Raw genomic sequence first — 17,177 nt, forward strand, 5'->3', positions numbered from 1 at the left:
GAACCAAAGATGGTCTTGCAATTTAGGACTGAGAGAATTTAAAAAGAGTGAGGAGAGAATGCTGAGGACAGAATACAGGGTGGCGGTGTGGGAAGGGGTCTGACAAAATAACTCAGGAAAAAGCAAGAGTTAGGAAGGCAAGGTCTTGAATTGGGGCTGGGAACTGAATATCAAGATTTCCCACGGAGGGGCAGGAGACTGGGCCCTGTGGCTAGCCACTCCCCTGCAGGGAGAGGTGCAGCAGGAGGTGACTGTGAGAGTCCAGGGGAGTGAAGTCAGGAGAGCACAAGGATTCAGCCACCTTTTAGCTCCTGAATCCCAGTGCTGACCTTGACCTCGCTGACAGTCAGAAGCCCTCACACTTCAGTACGACTCTCAGCAAACTCACCCGTGGCACATCCGAGAGTCTCAGCAGAAGCCCAAGACTCACTCCTGTTGGGGTAGTTCCCTCCTATAAAGCAGTGGTCTTTTAGGTGGGGGAAGAAAATGGAAAAGGGATGTGAGGATGAGAAAGATGAAGAGCCAAGAAATACGAGAGAGATGGAATGAGTGGAGTGCAGGGACAGATAAATAAAATTAGAAAAAATGAAAGGAGAACACAGAGAAACTCTGCCCAAACCAGACTCATCTACCAAACAAGTCCTCATTCGATGATGCAGGCACAGCCCTGAGGGGAATGGGACCTCATATGAGAAACAGTACCCCTGTGGGACCTTGGACCCCATCCTGGGTCCCCTGAATGTGCCCACTCTCCTGAGACTGGGTAGCCGGACCCAGGCACAGGGATCGTCCCTACCTCCAATCTGTGGAGTGGCACTGTCTTTTCTTACCACCCCCCCACCTACATAGTGCCCAGATCTTTTCTTTTCCCTCCTACAGAGCTCATTTGACTTCCTTTCCTGGACCCTAAACCCAGCTCCCATGTGTGTACTCTGTCATCAGGGAAGAGCTCCTCCAAAAATCACTCAATCTCATTCCTATCCTCTCATGTGGCATCCTGCTTCATTCCTGGATCCAACTCCTTCCTAGCCCACTGGTTTAAAATAGAGTTTCATAGAAAAGTGGAGGTACAGCAAGACCAACAGATAAAGAAACGGCTACTGTTCAAAAGATAGTTTGTTATTCAGTTCCCAAGCGTAGGGGCCTGCAATGCAGGGCTGAAGGGGGATGCACCAGAGTCAGCAGGCAGAGGAGCAGAGGAGAGTGGGAGGGAAACACGGGTGCCATGGGAAGGAACAGTGAAGCAAGGAAAATGGGTCTTGGGTTCACTAGCTTAAATATTTTTAGCAGGCCCTGGGGCATAGGACTTGTACCTGGTTGTCTGGTACCTGTCCCTGGGGTGATTAGGTTAGGGTAGTAGATAATGGATAGTGGCCCAGGGTGTGAAAGCCTCATAGAGGAGGTGGTTGTGATGTGACTCTGGATGGCTGCTTTGCATTTGAAAAATGCATTTGTGGGCATGTTATTCACTGTCCTTAGAAACTGGTTAGCTCTGGGAGGGGTGGCCCCTTCAGAGTTAGCAAAGCCTCCTATTTTCAAAGCATCAGAATATAGAAAAGATAAGACTTGGTTAATAAACCCATTCCCCAGGACTCACTGAGGCTGAGCAGAGCCATGTCTGTGAGGCCACCATGTTCTCCCTGCCTGGAGACCACCAAATGTGCTCACTTTGCAGGGGAAGGCAGGGTACTCTGGCTCTGCTGAGGGTCCTGGAGTCCTCTCCCTCTTCCCAGGCATAAAGTTGTGTTTCTTCTGGCCATCTTCTCAATAAATTATTTCAGTGCTATTAACTACGTTGTGAATTTCTAAACACTTTGAGGTTGTAGAGTTATATTAGAAAGGAAGGTTCCCCTGGGCCCCTGATTTACAAATAATATAAAGCTTTGGTGAACAATCTGTTGTGGCTGAAGTCCTCAAAAAGAAAAATAATGCAATAGGTAACTACTTAGTTTGAGTGTGTCCGTGAAAATCAGGTTATGTTCACTCTGATGTTGTTTCTTAACCGAGTCAGAATTTAGAAAAGGAATCAATCAACGTTAGAGATTTTGCTGGCAAAATTGAGGCTGTTTGCTTCTGATGTTTAATATTTCTTTAACAAACATTTATTTAGGCTCAGCAAGGGGATAGAGAAGTTGACCTGATGCAGTCTATACCCAACTTGGTGCTTATTCTTGCAGAGTGAGATGTACATTCCTGGTGATATCACAAGTCCTATCTGGGCCCGCACCCAGAAAAGGTACCAACAGAGGTCCTTAGGCGGAAGAGACCTTTTTGTTGTGAAGAAATAGAGAAGCCTTTTAGAACTGGAAGCACATGTTGAATTTGATTAAAAGGAAATTTAATTTTTTGTTTTACTTGATAATAAATACATCACTATAGAATCAGGATTTGAGACTAAGTATAAGAGGGGCAAACATATCAATGCAAAGTTTAGATTCCAGTGTTTAAATGAAAGAAAACCATCAGGCTAAGTAAAATCAGCATGGCTATTTTAAATATTCCTGAGAAACCCTGAGCTTTGTGGTCCTGAATTGGGTTTCTCCAACTGGGCACTGTTTCATTTGGGGTAAGATAATTCTTGGTTGTGGGAGGACACTGGCAGACGTCTCCTAGGGAGCAAATCATCCTAATTGGGAACCACTGTCTCAACTAGTTCTTGGTTCCATGTCCGCAGGTAGTTTATAGATTGAGGGAACGTCTAGTTACAAGGATAGGGACTTAGACAAATTCCCAAAGGCAGATCAGGCAATGGCTCCTGCCCTCTCCAAGACCAGCTTGCCTGAAACCTGGCTTGCTCAGCGGCTAAGAGGAAGCGGATCTAAGAAGGAGCAGCCTGCCGGGAAATGGGCACAGGATGGATGGGGGAAGCTGCATATGGGATGTTTTCATCCATGGGATGACACTCTGGGCTTCAGGGTGACCTCATTTTGTAGAAGTGCCAGGGCCCATGTGAGGAGAGTATCCTCCTCTCCTTTCAGCCTCAGTCCAGTCCCATTTTGGGACTTTAGAAGTCATGTCTGAGAGCCAGAGGACCTGATGGGAGCTGGAGTCTAGGCAGGTTAGAGTCCCACTGATGTTCTGTCAGGCTCCTCTAAACATAACCTCTCTTTCCATCCCAGCATTTTTTCTCACTTGATCACCTTACTCAGCCTGCCTCCCTTCCACTGATTGTATGATACTCCCACCCACAGACACCCAGGGTAAATCTTTTTTCCTGAACCTTCTCTGGCCTTTCCAGCACTCAGCATTTTCTTCCCTTTGCTTGTGTTTGCTCTTTATAGCAATAACCCTTTTCTCTTTTTTTGCATACATCTGCATCCCGCCTGCCAAAAGATCTGTTTGTACAGTGTTTAATTCCTACAAACCTGCCTTATTCCAATTTGACGTTCTGCTCCTGGAGAGCACGAGCTGTCTTTTATCATTCCCAGTACTGGGTGTGCTCATGCATCCACACAATTTCAGAGATGTAGTCTGAGGGCAATGACAACCAGTCCTAGAGGCCTCAGGCTGTGAAAACCCAGGAGAACCACACCCAAGAGGACATATATAGTCCTGAAGTGTTTAGGTTTTGGTTCACGAGGGGGGTTAATATTACCAGACACTAAATTCACTACTTATTAAATTGAGGTCCTGTACTATTCTCAAGCTCTAGATCTCCTTATTATAGTTTCTTAAATTATTTTCTGTGATACTTCTAAGTCGTTAAGCAGTGCTTTTAACTTTAGAGTTGATATTCCAATATATTTTAAAAATTGTTATTTATGTTCATAAATTAAAAACCAACCAAGTTCAAGTATAAGAATTATGCTATATTTTACTACTTTAATAAAAGAATCCAACAATGGATAGCTGTTAGTGGGATTTACCTGAAGTGTTTTTCTGACTAACTTGGGATCTCATTCTGCTCTTTCTGGCTTTAGCTAGCAGCAACTGAACCCACTCCTGAATCTAGTGCAGATGGCAATATTTATTCAAAATTGGTAACTGATTTTCCAGAAGGACAGAAGAATCTAGAATACCGAATTTCAGGGGCCTATCCTCACCAGAAGTGAGATTCTCTCCCTACCCATGAATATCTTGGCCTTATCCAAATGCTTCCCTCCCTGCCACACTTGTGACCTTGTGGCCTCTTGTTTCAAACTGGGAAAGTTACTGAGTCTCTCTCCCTGTCCTCATTCTAGCCTACAAGACTCTTGCTAAGTTGTGAGGTCTTTAAAGAACTCTCCTCAGTCTCATTCTTCAACTGTCTTTTCTCCTTCAGCATCACAAAAACACACTCTCACAGGATGGTGATGATTATAGTGATGATGATGATGACTGTTATTATTTTACTCTTTCTAGGGAACCTTTCCTCCCCTAATCTGTTCTCTCCTTCACAGTTCTCCAGGTTGTCCCCAGCTTCCCCAGGACCTGGGCTACACCTCAGTCCTGTTTTCCCCTTGGGGCAGCGGGGGTTAGAAGACTGCTAGGGTGACCTCCCTTCTGGTTCAAGTGACAGGGAAAACTCCCTGCTCCCCTTTTAGTCTCTGGCAAAGGAGAAGTTACCTCTTATGAAATCAGTGGAGGGCATTCACAACCTGCAGTCCCCAACCATCTCTCAGTGATGATGTGGGTGGGCCCTTCTCTTGCATCACTATTTTTTCCTTTTCTAATCTATAAATATTTCCCATTCCTGATTGTTCTAATTCTCATCTTTTATGTTTTTTATTGTTGCCATTTATCATAGGCTCTTCTCTACTGCCCTGAGAAAGTTATGTAGGTTATCCTGCAAGCCAGATGATAATATTAAGGACAATAATTATATAGCGCTTATTCTGTGCCGACTCTAAGCGCTTCATACTTATTAATTTATTCCTAATGATGAACCTACAAAGTAGCTACGATTATTCCCCTCGATTTAACAGGCATAGGAGATTAGTCATAAAAAGGATGAACAACTTTTCCAGAGTTACTATCTTGTGAATAGAAGGGCTGGAATTTGAACCCCTGCATCTGGTTCCACTTAGCTCTATGATGTGTATCCTTATGATTATCCTCTATTAATAAGCGAAAAAAATGAGCCTCCTACCTGTGGTGGAGCAGCAGTACAACTGGGGCCAGTCTGACTCTGGAGCCTACAGGCCTGATCACCAGGCGCCCTGCTCCTTCCCGCTGGAGTGCTTCCCAGGGTTGTACCCATGGACACACAGACTCTTGCAGCTCCTTCAACTGCGTCTGCCCAGCAACTCTCTCTTATTGATCTTTATCTTGGTGAAGTTTCTACATATTCTCCATTCTTATTGAGACCCCAACACCTTGCTCATTTAATACATAAATTCGAATTCCCTAGCAGAGAGATGCCACCTATCACTAGCTTCTTGATGTGATCTCAGAAAACTTTAATTTCCTTATTACCCTTCTTTTTCTATGTGTTTTTATGAGGAGAGACCAAAAAAACCTGGAATTATTTTTTGGAGGGCAGGCCCCGTGTTATTCAGGCTTCCCCCATTGGTGTTTTTAGGAACCCATCTGTATCAGTGTACCAGCTAATGCTGTTGTGAGAAGCTGTGAGAGGCTTTAGTGATTTTTTTTTTTTTGAGATTCAATGCATTTGCCCAATTTAATGATGGATAATTTACAAGAACAAGCTGCCCATTCCATGCTATTTAGCAGTTTTTGACTAAAACTGCATAACTCCTGTGCCCCACCCTCCGTATTCACCGGATCTCACCCCAAGTGACTTTTTTTGTTTGTTTCCCCAAAGAAAAAAAGTCCGCAAAGGGATGGTTTGCTGATGTAGAAGAGGTGACACAAAAACAGCAGGAGCACTAAAAGGCATCAAAGTGGACGGGTTCAAAAACTGTTTTGAGCAGTGGATAAAGCATCTCAATAGGTTTATTGCATCAAATGGAGAGTACTTGGAAAGTGAATGAAGTTTAAACATGTAAGGTTATGTACACAATTTTTTATAAATGAATTCTAGGGTTTTTGTGTTCCCCCTCATATATGAGAAATAAATTTGCCTCTTTATCAACTGTTTTTCATCTCCCTGTCTGAAAATAACATGATTGCCTTCCCCCAGACCTTCCTCAATGATTTTTTTCTTCCTGTTGTTTGCCTTCAGTCTTTTCTTCGATATCAGTTATGAGCTGCTGCTTGTCTATTGTAACAGAACATCAACCACATTGACTTAAGCATATTTATTGACTTAACCACATTCGTTGTTATTTGTAGTAAGAATATAGAGGTAATTGGTGATTGGCCTCCCTTTAGAGGGTCTAGACCTGACAGTTTGCTTGGTCCCAAGTGGCTACTGTAGCGTCACCCAACATATTTAAGTTCTAAGCAACAAATAAGAGGAGCAGAGCAGACAAAAGCAAAAAGAGCCAACTATCTGTCCCCTCATAAACAGAATGACAGAGTATCACCCAGCAACCTGTACTTATGTTTCTTTGGTTATCATGGCTACTAAGAAGTCTGAGAAGTGGAAATTTTAACTAGGCACTTCACCACTTAAAGTTAGCTTTCTGTTCCTGAGGAAGACAGGGAACATGAAGCTGGGTGGGATGCTTGCAGTCACTTGATTGAATTCTTTCCTCAGTTGAGGGAAGGTTATTAGGCTGAGCAGTTGAGTTATAGAGACTCTTGGGCTTCTGATTCGAGACTCATATGATATGGAAGACCCCTATGGATAATAAGAGATTTGTAAGTTTATACGAGAGCAAACGATGGTATGTGTGTATGTGTAGCTGAGAGGAACTGGAGCAGAGTGACATTTACCTGGTAGGCAAACATGGCTAAAACCATCATTTTGGGAGCATTGAATTTTTGTTCCAGGCAATTAGAGATGCATCTTCAAGTTCTCTGTCTGTCATAAATTGAGCACAGCATGAAAGTCCTGATAGCTGCCTTTTGACATGCAGGCTGTGGGCACAGTCATAACTCACCCAGTAGCAGCTGCATGTGACACCTGCTTGCTTTTCCCCTCCCTTGAAACCGACTTTCATGGGAGGCTCGGGCCCAAGTGGTAAAAACACACTCTCATGCAGGGAAAAGAAAGTGTGTTTCTGAAGCACAGAGTTTACAGTTTGAAGCATACCAAGCCTATTTCTGATTGATTGGGGGAGGGAGTATAAAGCCTATTTATTTATAAACAAAACAAAGTTTTAAAAGAGTTAAATAAAATTTCTAATATTATGAGAATGTTCATTCCCTGAGTAGTCAAACATGAAAACTTTGGGACTCAAGAATAAAAAGGGAATAAAATTCAAAGGATTCTATCATAGGCATGTTATAAAGCCATTTAACTTAAATTGCAAAGAGTATTCTAGAGTGGTGTGTGTGTGTGTGTGTGTGTGTGTGTGTGTGTGTGTGTGTGTGTGGTATTTTTTCTCAAAAAAGTGAAAAGAGACATAATGATGTTTGAGCTCTCAAGCTACCACTATCTGAGTAGCTGCAAATTAGTATATCCCCTTATGTGACACCATATGCTTCAGTGTGGCAACTTTGATTTAATACATCTGTAAGACGTTACTATAATCATAGCAGCTTATATTATGATTACATCACCAAATAATAAACTGGCTCATTTAAAAATGAAATAATAATTCATTATGTTTGTGTCATTTTCACAAATGGGGAAGGAAGTTTGTACATGAGCACCTAAAATGATTTCTGCTATGATATAGAATTGTGGAATAATGTGCGGCTGAATTATATTTTTCTACATTTTACTTTAGTTTAAAGCATCATATAATTCAGTTGCTACTGCTAATCCCTGAATTAATTCTCTTTCCTGGAAGTGACTTTATTAAGAGAGAGAAGATAACTCACTTCTGTATCATTGCCATGTTGTCACTCCAGCTGATATGTGTAATTTGTCATCTCATTTATTTTTACAACATCATGTTGCATGAACACAACATTACTCTGACATGAATAGCTGGGAGGAGTTTCTGATTCTCATGCTTTCTCATGTTAGACTTTTCGGTTGGATGCCGATGGTTTAGGAATTCAGATTATGGGTAATGTCACCCAGAGGTGTTACCAAATGGAAGCACTCTGCTTTCATTGTCTAATAGTTTCTGTTAATAAACAGACTACTTTTCACCTCCAACGAAGATGGAAAAATGATGTGTTGAAGATATTTTTAGATAATTTTTTATTGGGGTTTCAGACTCACATCATGATCTCTGTTCATTTACTCATACTTGTTGAATAACCACCTTATTAGAGATGATAAATATGTGATTCCTTATCTTAGTAAACTCAAGGTAATTACAGGGACAGAAACATACCAATGAATGCAGCACAGTGTGATAATTGCTCTAAGAGACTTGTGAACAAAAGGCTGTGTGATGCAACTCAATTTAAATCATTAAACATTAGTGAATATTTACATAGTGTCAGGGCCTTGGGATTGAGTGAGGAATAAGGTATTCACCCTGTGAGAACTGGGCTGGATATATGAATCAAAAATTGCATAGGAGAGACCAAAAGGTCCACAAAAAGATTCCACAAGGCAGAAATTAGGAGGAGGAAGAATACACACCTAGTGTTTCAGGAGGAAGATTGGCATGGGTGGCTTCATGGGTGAGAAGCTTTTAAACTGAGTGTATGCATAGGCAGCCAAACAACTATGAATGCGCTAGAGATAGAGGCACAGAGATGAACATGTAAATTGTGTTTGGGACAGCTTGACTGTAACTGAATACAAGCAGAATAAGTGGGGCATACACTTTAAGAGAGTTTTTCAAGAACGGCCCAGGCAACTTGGCAAAACCTCATCTCTACAATACATTAAAAAAAATTTAGCTGGGTGTGGTAGCGCGTGCCTAGTTCCGGCTCCTTGGAAGACTGAGGCGGAAGGACGACCTGAGCCCAGCAAGTCGATGCTGGGGTGGCCATGAGCATGCCACTGCACTCCAACCTGGGCAACAGAGTGAGACTCTGACTCAAAAAAAAAAAAAAGTCAGTTTTGGGGGTCATATCATGGGAAGTTTTAATTCTAGGATAATAAATATGGTTTAAAATGGAGGAATAGAGGGAAGAACAAGGAACAGGAGAGTGAGTGGGTTTTAAACAGTGGTTTTATGAAAGAGTGATTTTTGTTCTCTAGCAGGCAGTTAAATAAGACATACTGAAGTCAGCTGGTGACAGACCACACGGAGAAGGAAGCACTGGCATAGGAGGCATTGCAGAAAAAAATAATAGAACTTTGCAACTGGCTGATCTGGTGCTTATGAAAAGGAGGAGACTTATGGGCTTGGGAGATGAAAATATAGCGATGTCATTAGAGAAATTAAGAAGTCAGAAAGGGCTGTGAGGATGAGGAGGATTCTGGGCATTGGGCATGTTCACGGGGAAGTACCAGTGGGCTGTTTGGATAGTTCACCGTGAAGAAGGATTGTTGATATTTTGCCCCATATTACTAGACATACACTACTCACCAAATGCTTTCTCTGCATTGTCTCATTTAATCCTTATGAAATAGATGGCTGTTATTGTACCCACTTCATCATAAGGAAATGAAGACCTGAAGAATTGAAACAGTGAGCCAAAAACAGAGTTAGTATTGACAAAAAGCAGTCTTCAAACTCAATTTCTTTTTTCTTTTTGAGTTGGAGTCTCACTCTGTCACCGAGGCTGGAGTGCAGTGGCCGCTCCCGGCCACCGCAGCCTCGACCTGCTGGGCTCCGGCGATCCTTCCGCCTCAGCCTTCCGAGTAGCCGGAATTACAGGTGCGTGCTACCACGCCCGGCTAATTTTTTGGTTTATTGTAGAGATGAGGTTTCGCCTGCCCTGGCGGGTCTCGAACCCGCGGGCTCAGGCAATTCACTCACCTCAGCCTCCCAAAGGCGCGGGATTACAGGCTGAGCCACTGAGCCCGGCTCGAACTCAATTTCTTAACTCTTAGTTTCCTATTCTTTCCGGACCACTGCTCGCAGTCTCATCTAACTTTACGCATATCTGATTAGAGAACAGAGCTTTGCTTCAAGTATGATGACCCTTATACGATTCTGTTGAATTTACCTCCTGTGTATTTGCTGAGGAAACAGATGATCTTTTCTTTAAAAAAACACAAGCAGGGCTACGCGTGGTGGCTCACTCCTAAAATCCTAGTACTTTAGAGGCCGAAGTAAGAGGATTGTCTGAGCCCACAGGTTCAAGACCAGCCTGAGCAACTTGGTGATACCTGATCTCTGCAATAAATCAAAAAATTAGCCAGGCATGGTGGCACACGCCTGTAGTTCCAGATACTTGGAAGCCTGAGGTGGAAGGATCACTGGAGCCCAGCAAGTATTGGCTGCGGTGGCTGTGAGTGTGCCACTGCATTCCAGTCTGGGCAACAGTGAGACTCCAACTCAAAAAAAGAAAGAAAAGAAAGAAAGAAAACACAAACATACCCCTCCTCCCTTTAAAAGCCAGTATGGTCTGACGAAATAAAAGAGACTTAGAGTAAGATCTTTACTTACTGTCTGTATGGCTTGGAAAAGTTATTTAAAATCCCCAAAAGGTGCTTCTTTTTTGCTTCAGTGAAGAAAATAATACATATTTTATAGTACTTTGAAAATAATTGGAGGAATATACTAATAATTTTCCTCCCTGCCTTAGTCCATGTCTTGTTTCTATAACAGAGTACCTGAGACTGGGTAATTTATGGAGGAAACAGGTTTATTTAGTTCACAGTTCTGGAGACTGGGAAGTCCATGATTGGGCAGCTGCATCTGGTCTGCTTCTGGTGAGGGCCTCGTGCTGCTTCCTAGCATGGCGGAAACACAAAGGACAAGTGGGTGCGAGTGAAAAGAGACAAGCACGAGGGGGTGGGTTCGCTTGAAAACAACCCACTCTCAGGAAAACTAACCCAGAGTCTCAAGAACTAAGCCAGTCCATTCAGGAGGGCAGAGAGCATCACTCAGACACCTCCCACTTGGTCCTATCTCCAAACACCTCCACATTGAGGAACTCAGGTTCTAACACTTGGACTTCTCGTGGACACATGGAAGTCATAGCACTCCCTGAGGGTGTTGCACGTCTTCTTTTCTCTGCTGTAAAGTTCTTTCTCATGAGAAATGCATGGCTCATTCCATTCATGCTCTGTTCAGCTGTCCTCTCTATAGATATGTCTCTAGTATCACTTTACCCATTCACAGAAGCAGAAGGACTCCTGGGTATTAGCTGGCAACATGCCCACCAAGAAACAAGATCATGTTTTTCAGTTTTCCCTATAGCTACTTATAGTAAAGAGTTATAGAAAGAAGAGATGTCTATAACTTCAGAAGTATGAATTAGCAAGGAGAACCACGCATTTTTCTTCTTTCTAACTGGAATGAAGAGGTGATGGTTACAGATGAAGCAGCCACATTGGACCACGAAGAAATCTTAGCAATGGAGTTCTGTAAAGCACAGCAATTATACAGAATGAACCAGAGGAATGCTTTTTCTGCTCTGGGATGCATTATTTCAGACTTCAAACTGACTAACATCCCTGCTGTTTTGCGTTTTCTGTCACTTATACATTAAGCTAAACAGATTAATAGTCCCTCTACATATTGAACACAGCATTGATTTGGTTATATGAGTATGGTTTCCCTCTGCCTAGGGTGAGATAAACACTCTGAGGGTAAAACCTTTGTTTCTCTTTACTTCTGTATCCCTATTATTTGGGACAGTGCTAGTCTGTGAATATACTCAAAGTATTTGTCAAACAAATGAATGCATGTATTAGGAATGAATGTAAAATCCTTAGCATATAATAAGCCTTTGCTTAATGGTAGCTACCTTCAGAATGCCACTTCCAGTCAAGACCATGAAAGCATTCAGGCTCTGTGTAACTTAGTGAACAACTACTAATAACAATAATTGACCCCTTCTATGGAGATTTTTCTTCCAATCCCATTTATCTCTAGATAGTGTGAAGCTTGCTTTCTCTAAAAACAGTCTGCATTATTCACGATTATTTTGCTGCTTTTAGAATCAGGGCTCTGTCTATACCCAGCATCTCCATTAACAGAAACCATCAGGTGTGTGATTCAGGCCTAATTCCTGTCGTGGTCTTGGTAATATTTTGCTGTCACCTTCTCCACTGGACACCCAGACTCAGTGCTGATGCTCACTGGCCTACCAAGAATTAATATGCAAAGCAAACAGCAAAAAATGTGCCATTCTGAAACTCTGCTGTGCAGTGTGGGATTGTGATTTCTTTCTGTAAATATGGCCTAAGCACAAGAAAACACAGCCTCACCAAGGTAGTGGATTTCTATTAGGTCAGAATTATATTTTACAATTAATCAGGATTGAGATTTGGGGAGAGACTTATTTATTCTGGGTTCTAACAATCAATCTAAAATGTATGTATGTGTGTGTGTATTTGAAAAGCGTTCATGAATCTACAACATTTCTTTGTTTTATAGTTTAAAAACATTTTACACATTTGATTTTTGGTTTCATCTAAAAAAACCCCCACAAAAATGGCATCAGTCAGATTTAGTTTTAAAAACTGCTGCAAAGTCCATAAAGACCCAGGGACTCGAAACAATTGTCATTTGCCCTTGAATACCTGCAGGTTTTCTAGAGATGGGCTGGCCTAGGCAAGATGGGCTCCACCTGGCTCTCATCTCCTTCTGGGATCAGTGTCTGCAAGGCTGAGACACAAGAACTGTCAGGCCAAACTCTACAAGGATAGTTCGACCCTCTGGTCACATCACACCTACTAACATCATTTTCAGCCAAATCAAGTCACATAGCTAACCCAAAGAAAAAGGGTAGGAAGGTAGTTCCGTCCATAGTGGAAGAACACCGCATGGTTGTTACATGACAAAGGACACAAACGTTGGAAGGAATGAAAAATTGGGGCCATATTTGTGATCTACTGCAATCATCAGACATTTGGAAACCGTTTTTAATAACTTTGTCATGTTCTTTACTTTAAAATTTTTTTAAATTTTATTTTAAAGGTGTGGAGTGCAATTCAGGATTAGGTATGCAAGTGGTTGTTGTACAGATAACGTCTGGGCCTCCCTTTGGTCCCCACTTTGCCTGGTTTGATGTTGTGTCTCCCCCACCCCCACCCTGGCAGTATCCCGCTACTGCCAATCCCTTTCTTATAGCATTATGATAAATGTTCAGGGTCTGCTTATGAGTGAGAACATGTGGTACTCTGTTCTTTGTTTCTGTGATAGATCACTGAATATGATAGACTCTAAATCCATCCAAGTTGCTGATGAGGAGAAAAAGGAATGCTACTACACTGGTGGGAATGCAAACTAGTGAACCTCTTTGGGAAACAGTGTGGTGATTTCTAAAAGAACTAGACATTGACTGTCCATATGACCCAGCAATCCTCTCATACTGGGAATAATACCTGGAGGAACTCAAATCATTCTACAAAAAAAAAGATACCTGCACATGCATGTTTGTTGCAGCACTATTCACAATAGCAAAAACATGGAACCAACTATGCTGCCCATCAAAACTGGACTGGATTAAAAAACTGTGGTACATACACGCAATGGACTATTGTGCAGCCATAAAGAAGGACAAACATATGGACTTTAGAGCAATGTTCTTTACTTTTTAACAGCTTTACTGAGATACAGTTTACATGCCATGGAATTCACATATTTAAGGTGCAAAATTCGGTGGTTTTAGTACATTTACACATATGTGTAACCACCTTCACTGTTAATTTTAGAACATTTTAATTATCTCAAAATGAAGCCCTATCTCTTTAGCTATCACTCCTCCATTCTCCCATTTTCACCAGTCCTAAGGAATCTGTTTTCTGTCCCTAGATATTTATGTATTATTGACATCTCATATAAATGGAATCATATAGCATGTGGTATTTTGTGACTGACTCCTTTCACCTAGCATGATATTTGAAGTTTCACCCATGTTGTAGTATCAGTACATCGTTCCTTCTTATGAACTAATTATACACATCATTTTACTTATCTATTCATTTACCCATGGACTTTTGGCTATTGAGTAATTTGGGTATTAATGCTTATGGACAAGTTTTTGTGTGGATGCATTTTTTTAAAATTTCTTTTAGTAGACAACTTGGAGTGGAATTGCTGAGTTCCATGGGGACTCCATGTTTTCCATTTGAAGAAGGCCAGACCAGGGCTGGGTATAGTAGCGCATGCTCATAATCCCAGCACTTTGGAAGGTCAAGGTAGGAGGATCACTTGAGCCCAGGAGTTCGAGACCAGCCTGGGCAATATAGCAAGATACCATCTCTACATAAAGCTTAAAAAATTAGCCTAGTATAGGTATACATGCCTGTCTTTCAAGCTACTCAGGAGACTGAGGTGAGAGGATCGCATGAGCCCAGGAGTTTGAGAGTTTGAGGGTACAATGAGCTATGATCATTCTACTGCACTCTAGCCTGGGCCACAGAGCAAAACCCTATGGAAGGAAGGAAGGAAGGAAGGAAGGAAGGAAGGAAGGAAGGAAGGAAGGAAGGAAGGCAAGCCAAACAACGCCATTTTACATTCCCGTCATTTATATATGAGGGTTCTGACTTCTCCATCTTCTTGCTATCACTTGTTATTATCTGAATTTTTATTTTAGCTATCCTAGTGGGTATGAGGTGGAGTCAAAGTGTTTTGATTTGCATTTCCCTAACTAATGACGTTGAACATCTTTCCGTGTGCTTGTTGCAATCTGTATACTTTAATGAAATGTCTATTCAGATCCTTTGGCCATTTTTGTTGGGTTATTTGTCATACACACACACACACACACACACACACACACACACACATATTTGTGTACATACACACACACATACATACACACACACCCATATACATATATTATAGATGCAAATTCTTTATTAGATAAACTTTTCCCATTCTGTGAGTTGTCATTTCAACTTTTCATTATGTCCTTTTTAAAGGACAAACTTTGTTTTAATTTTTAATTTTTAATATGTGGGGTACAATTCAGGGTTAGGAATATAAATGTTCATTATGCAGGTACCCTTGTTGATGAAGTGTGTCTCTCCCTCATCGGTTTCCCACTACTGCTGATCTCACCCACACACTCCCCTGGCAGTTTCTCCCTACTGCTAATCCCTTTCTTATAGTATTACGATAGTTGTTCAAGGTTCACTTATGAGTGAGAACATGGGATACTCGGTTCCTTGTTTCTTTGATGATCACTCAGTATTATAGTCTCTAAGTCCATCCAAGTTGCTGCGAAGTTCATAGTTTTGTCCTTCTTTATGGATGCATAATATTCCATCGTGTATGTGTACCACAGTTTTTTTTTTAATCTAGTCCTCCTTGATGGGCAGTGCAGTTGGTTCCATGTTTTTGCTATTGTGAATAATGCTGCTATTAACATGCACGTGCAGATATCTTTTTCATAGAGTGATCTGAGTTCCTCTGCGTATATTCCAAGGAGGGGGATTGCAGGGTCATATGGAAAGTCAATTTTTAGATCTTTTAGGAATTGCCACACTGTTTTCCAAAGAGGTTGTACTAGTTTACACTCCCACCAACAGTGTAGAAGTGTTCCCTTTTCATCACATCCTCTTTAGCATCTGTTGTTTTTTGAGTAGTTGATGATAGCCATCGTGACTGGAGTTAGGTGATATCTCAGTGTGGTTTTAGTTTGCATTTCTTTGATGACTAGTGAGACTGAGCATTTTTTCACGTATGTTGACTATTCGTATGTCTTCTTTTGAGAAGTGTCTATTCATATCTTTTGCCCACTTTGTAATGGGGTTATTTGTTTTTTTTCTTTTCAGCACGTTTGAGTTCCTTGTAGCTCCCAGATGTTAGGCCTTTGTCAGATATACAGTTGGCAAATATTTTTTCCCAGTCTGTGGGCAATTTCCCCATTCTCCCCATAGTTTTTCTGGCTTTGCAGAAGCTTGTCAGTTTGATGAGGTCCCACTTGTCTATCTAATCTCCTATGGCATGGGTTCTTGGGGTTTTGATCAGGAATTAGTTGCCAGTTCCAATAAGGGTGTCTCCTGAATTTTCTAAGTTTCTTAGAGTTTGAGGTTTTATGTTTAGGTCTTTGACCCATTTCGAGTTGATTTTTGTGTATGGTGATAGGTAGGAGCCTTGTTTTAATCTTCTGCATGTGGGTAGCTAGTTTTCCCAGCACCATTTACTGAATAGGTTCTCCTATCCCCAGTGGTTGGTGGTGGAGACTTTGTCAAAGATAAGTTGATTGAGAAATTGAGGTTTTGCTTCTAGAATCTCTATCTTGTTCCATTGGTCTATCTGCTTGTTCTCGTACCAACCAGACTGATTTAATTATTGTAGCTTTATAAGAAAGCTAAACACTGAGAATGTGATGCCTTCTACTTTGCTTTTTTGTTTTGTTTTGTTTTGTTTTTTTGCTAAGGATTGTTTGGCTGCTTGTGGTCATTTGTGTTTCCATATAAATTCTTGTATTGTTGTTTCCAGGTCTGAGAAGAGTGCCACTGGTAATTTAATGGGTATTGTGTTAAATCTGTAGATTACCTTCGGTAGGATGGATATCTTAACAATGTTGATTCTTCTGATCCATGAGCATGGAATATTTTTCCATTTGTTTGTGTCTTCTTGGATTTCTTTGAGCAGTGTTTTGTAGTTTTCATTGTAAATGTCTTTGACTTCTCTGGTTAGGAAGATGTCAAGGTATTTCTTTTTTTCTTTTTTGTGTGTGAATATTGTGAATGGATGGGATTGTGTTTTTGTTTTGTTTTGTTTTGTTTTGTTTTGTTTTTTGAGTTGGAGTCTCACTCGGTCACCCAGACTGGAGTGCAGTGGCCGCTCCTGGCCACCGCGGCCTTAACCTGCTGGGCTCCAGCGATACTTCCGCCTCAGCCTTCCAAGTAGCCAGAATTACAGGCGCGCGCTACCACATCTGGCTAATTTTTTTATTTTTTTGAGGAGATGAGGTCTCGCTGCCCAGGCGGGTCTCGAACCCGTGGGCTCAGGCAATCCACTCACCTCAGCCTCCCAAAGGCACGGGATTACAGGCTGAGCCACCGAACCCGGCTGGGATTGTGTTTTTTATTTGGATTTCTGTTTATTTATTGTTGATGTATAGGAATGTGACTAGCTTTTGCACATTTATTTTGTACTCTGAGACTTTGCCAAAGTTCTTTATCAGTTCAAGGAGGTTTTTGACAGATTCTTTTGGGTTTTCAAGGTATAGAATCATGTTGTCTGCTAAAAGGAATAACTTAA

General features: G+C 41.5%; 1 protein-coding gene across 1 annotated transcript in view; it reads left to right on the forward strand.

Moving 5' to 3' along the window:
- LOC103264212 (ATP-binding cassette sub-family A member 13-like) overlaps positions 1-9,396 on the forward strand; it is a 254,311-nt gene extending 244,915 nt beyond the window's left edge. Inside the window, exon 26 of the mRNA XM_021714356.1 lies at positions 9,101-9,396. Coding sequence (XP_021570031.1) covers positions 9,101-9,122 — 22 coding nt within the window. The 3' untranslated portion in view covers positions 9,123-9,396. The remainder of the gene's footprint in view (positions 1-9,100) is intronic.
- Positions 9,397-17,177: the final 7,781 nt, after the last annotated feature.

Source organism: Carlito syrichta, unplaced genomic scaffold, assembly GCF_000164805.1.
Source record: "Carlito syrichta isolate Samal-C Ts95f unplaced genomic scaffold, Tarsius_syrichta-2.0.1 Scaffold305631, whole genome shotgun sequence".
NCBI lineage: Eukaryota > Metazoa > Chordata > Mammalia > Primates > Tarsiidae > Carlito > Carlito syrichta.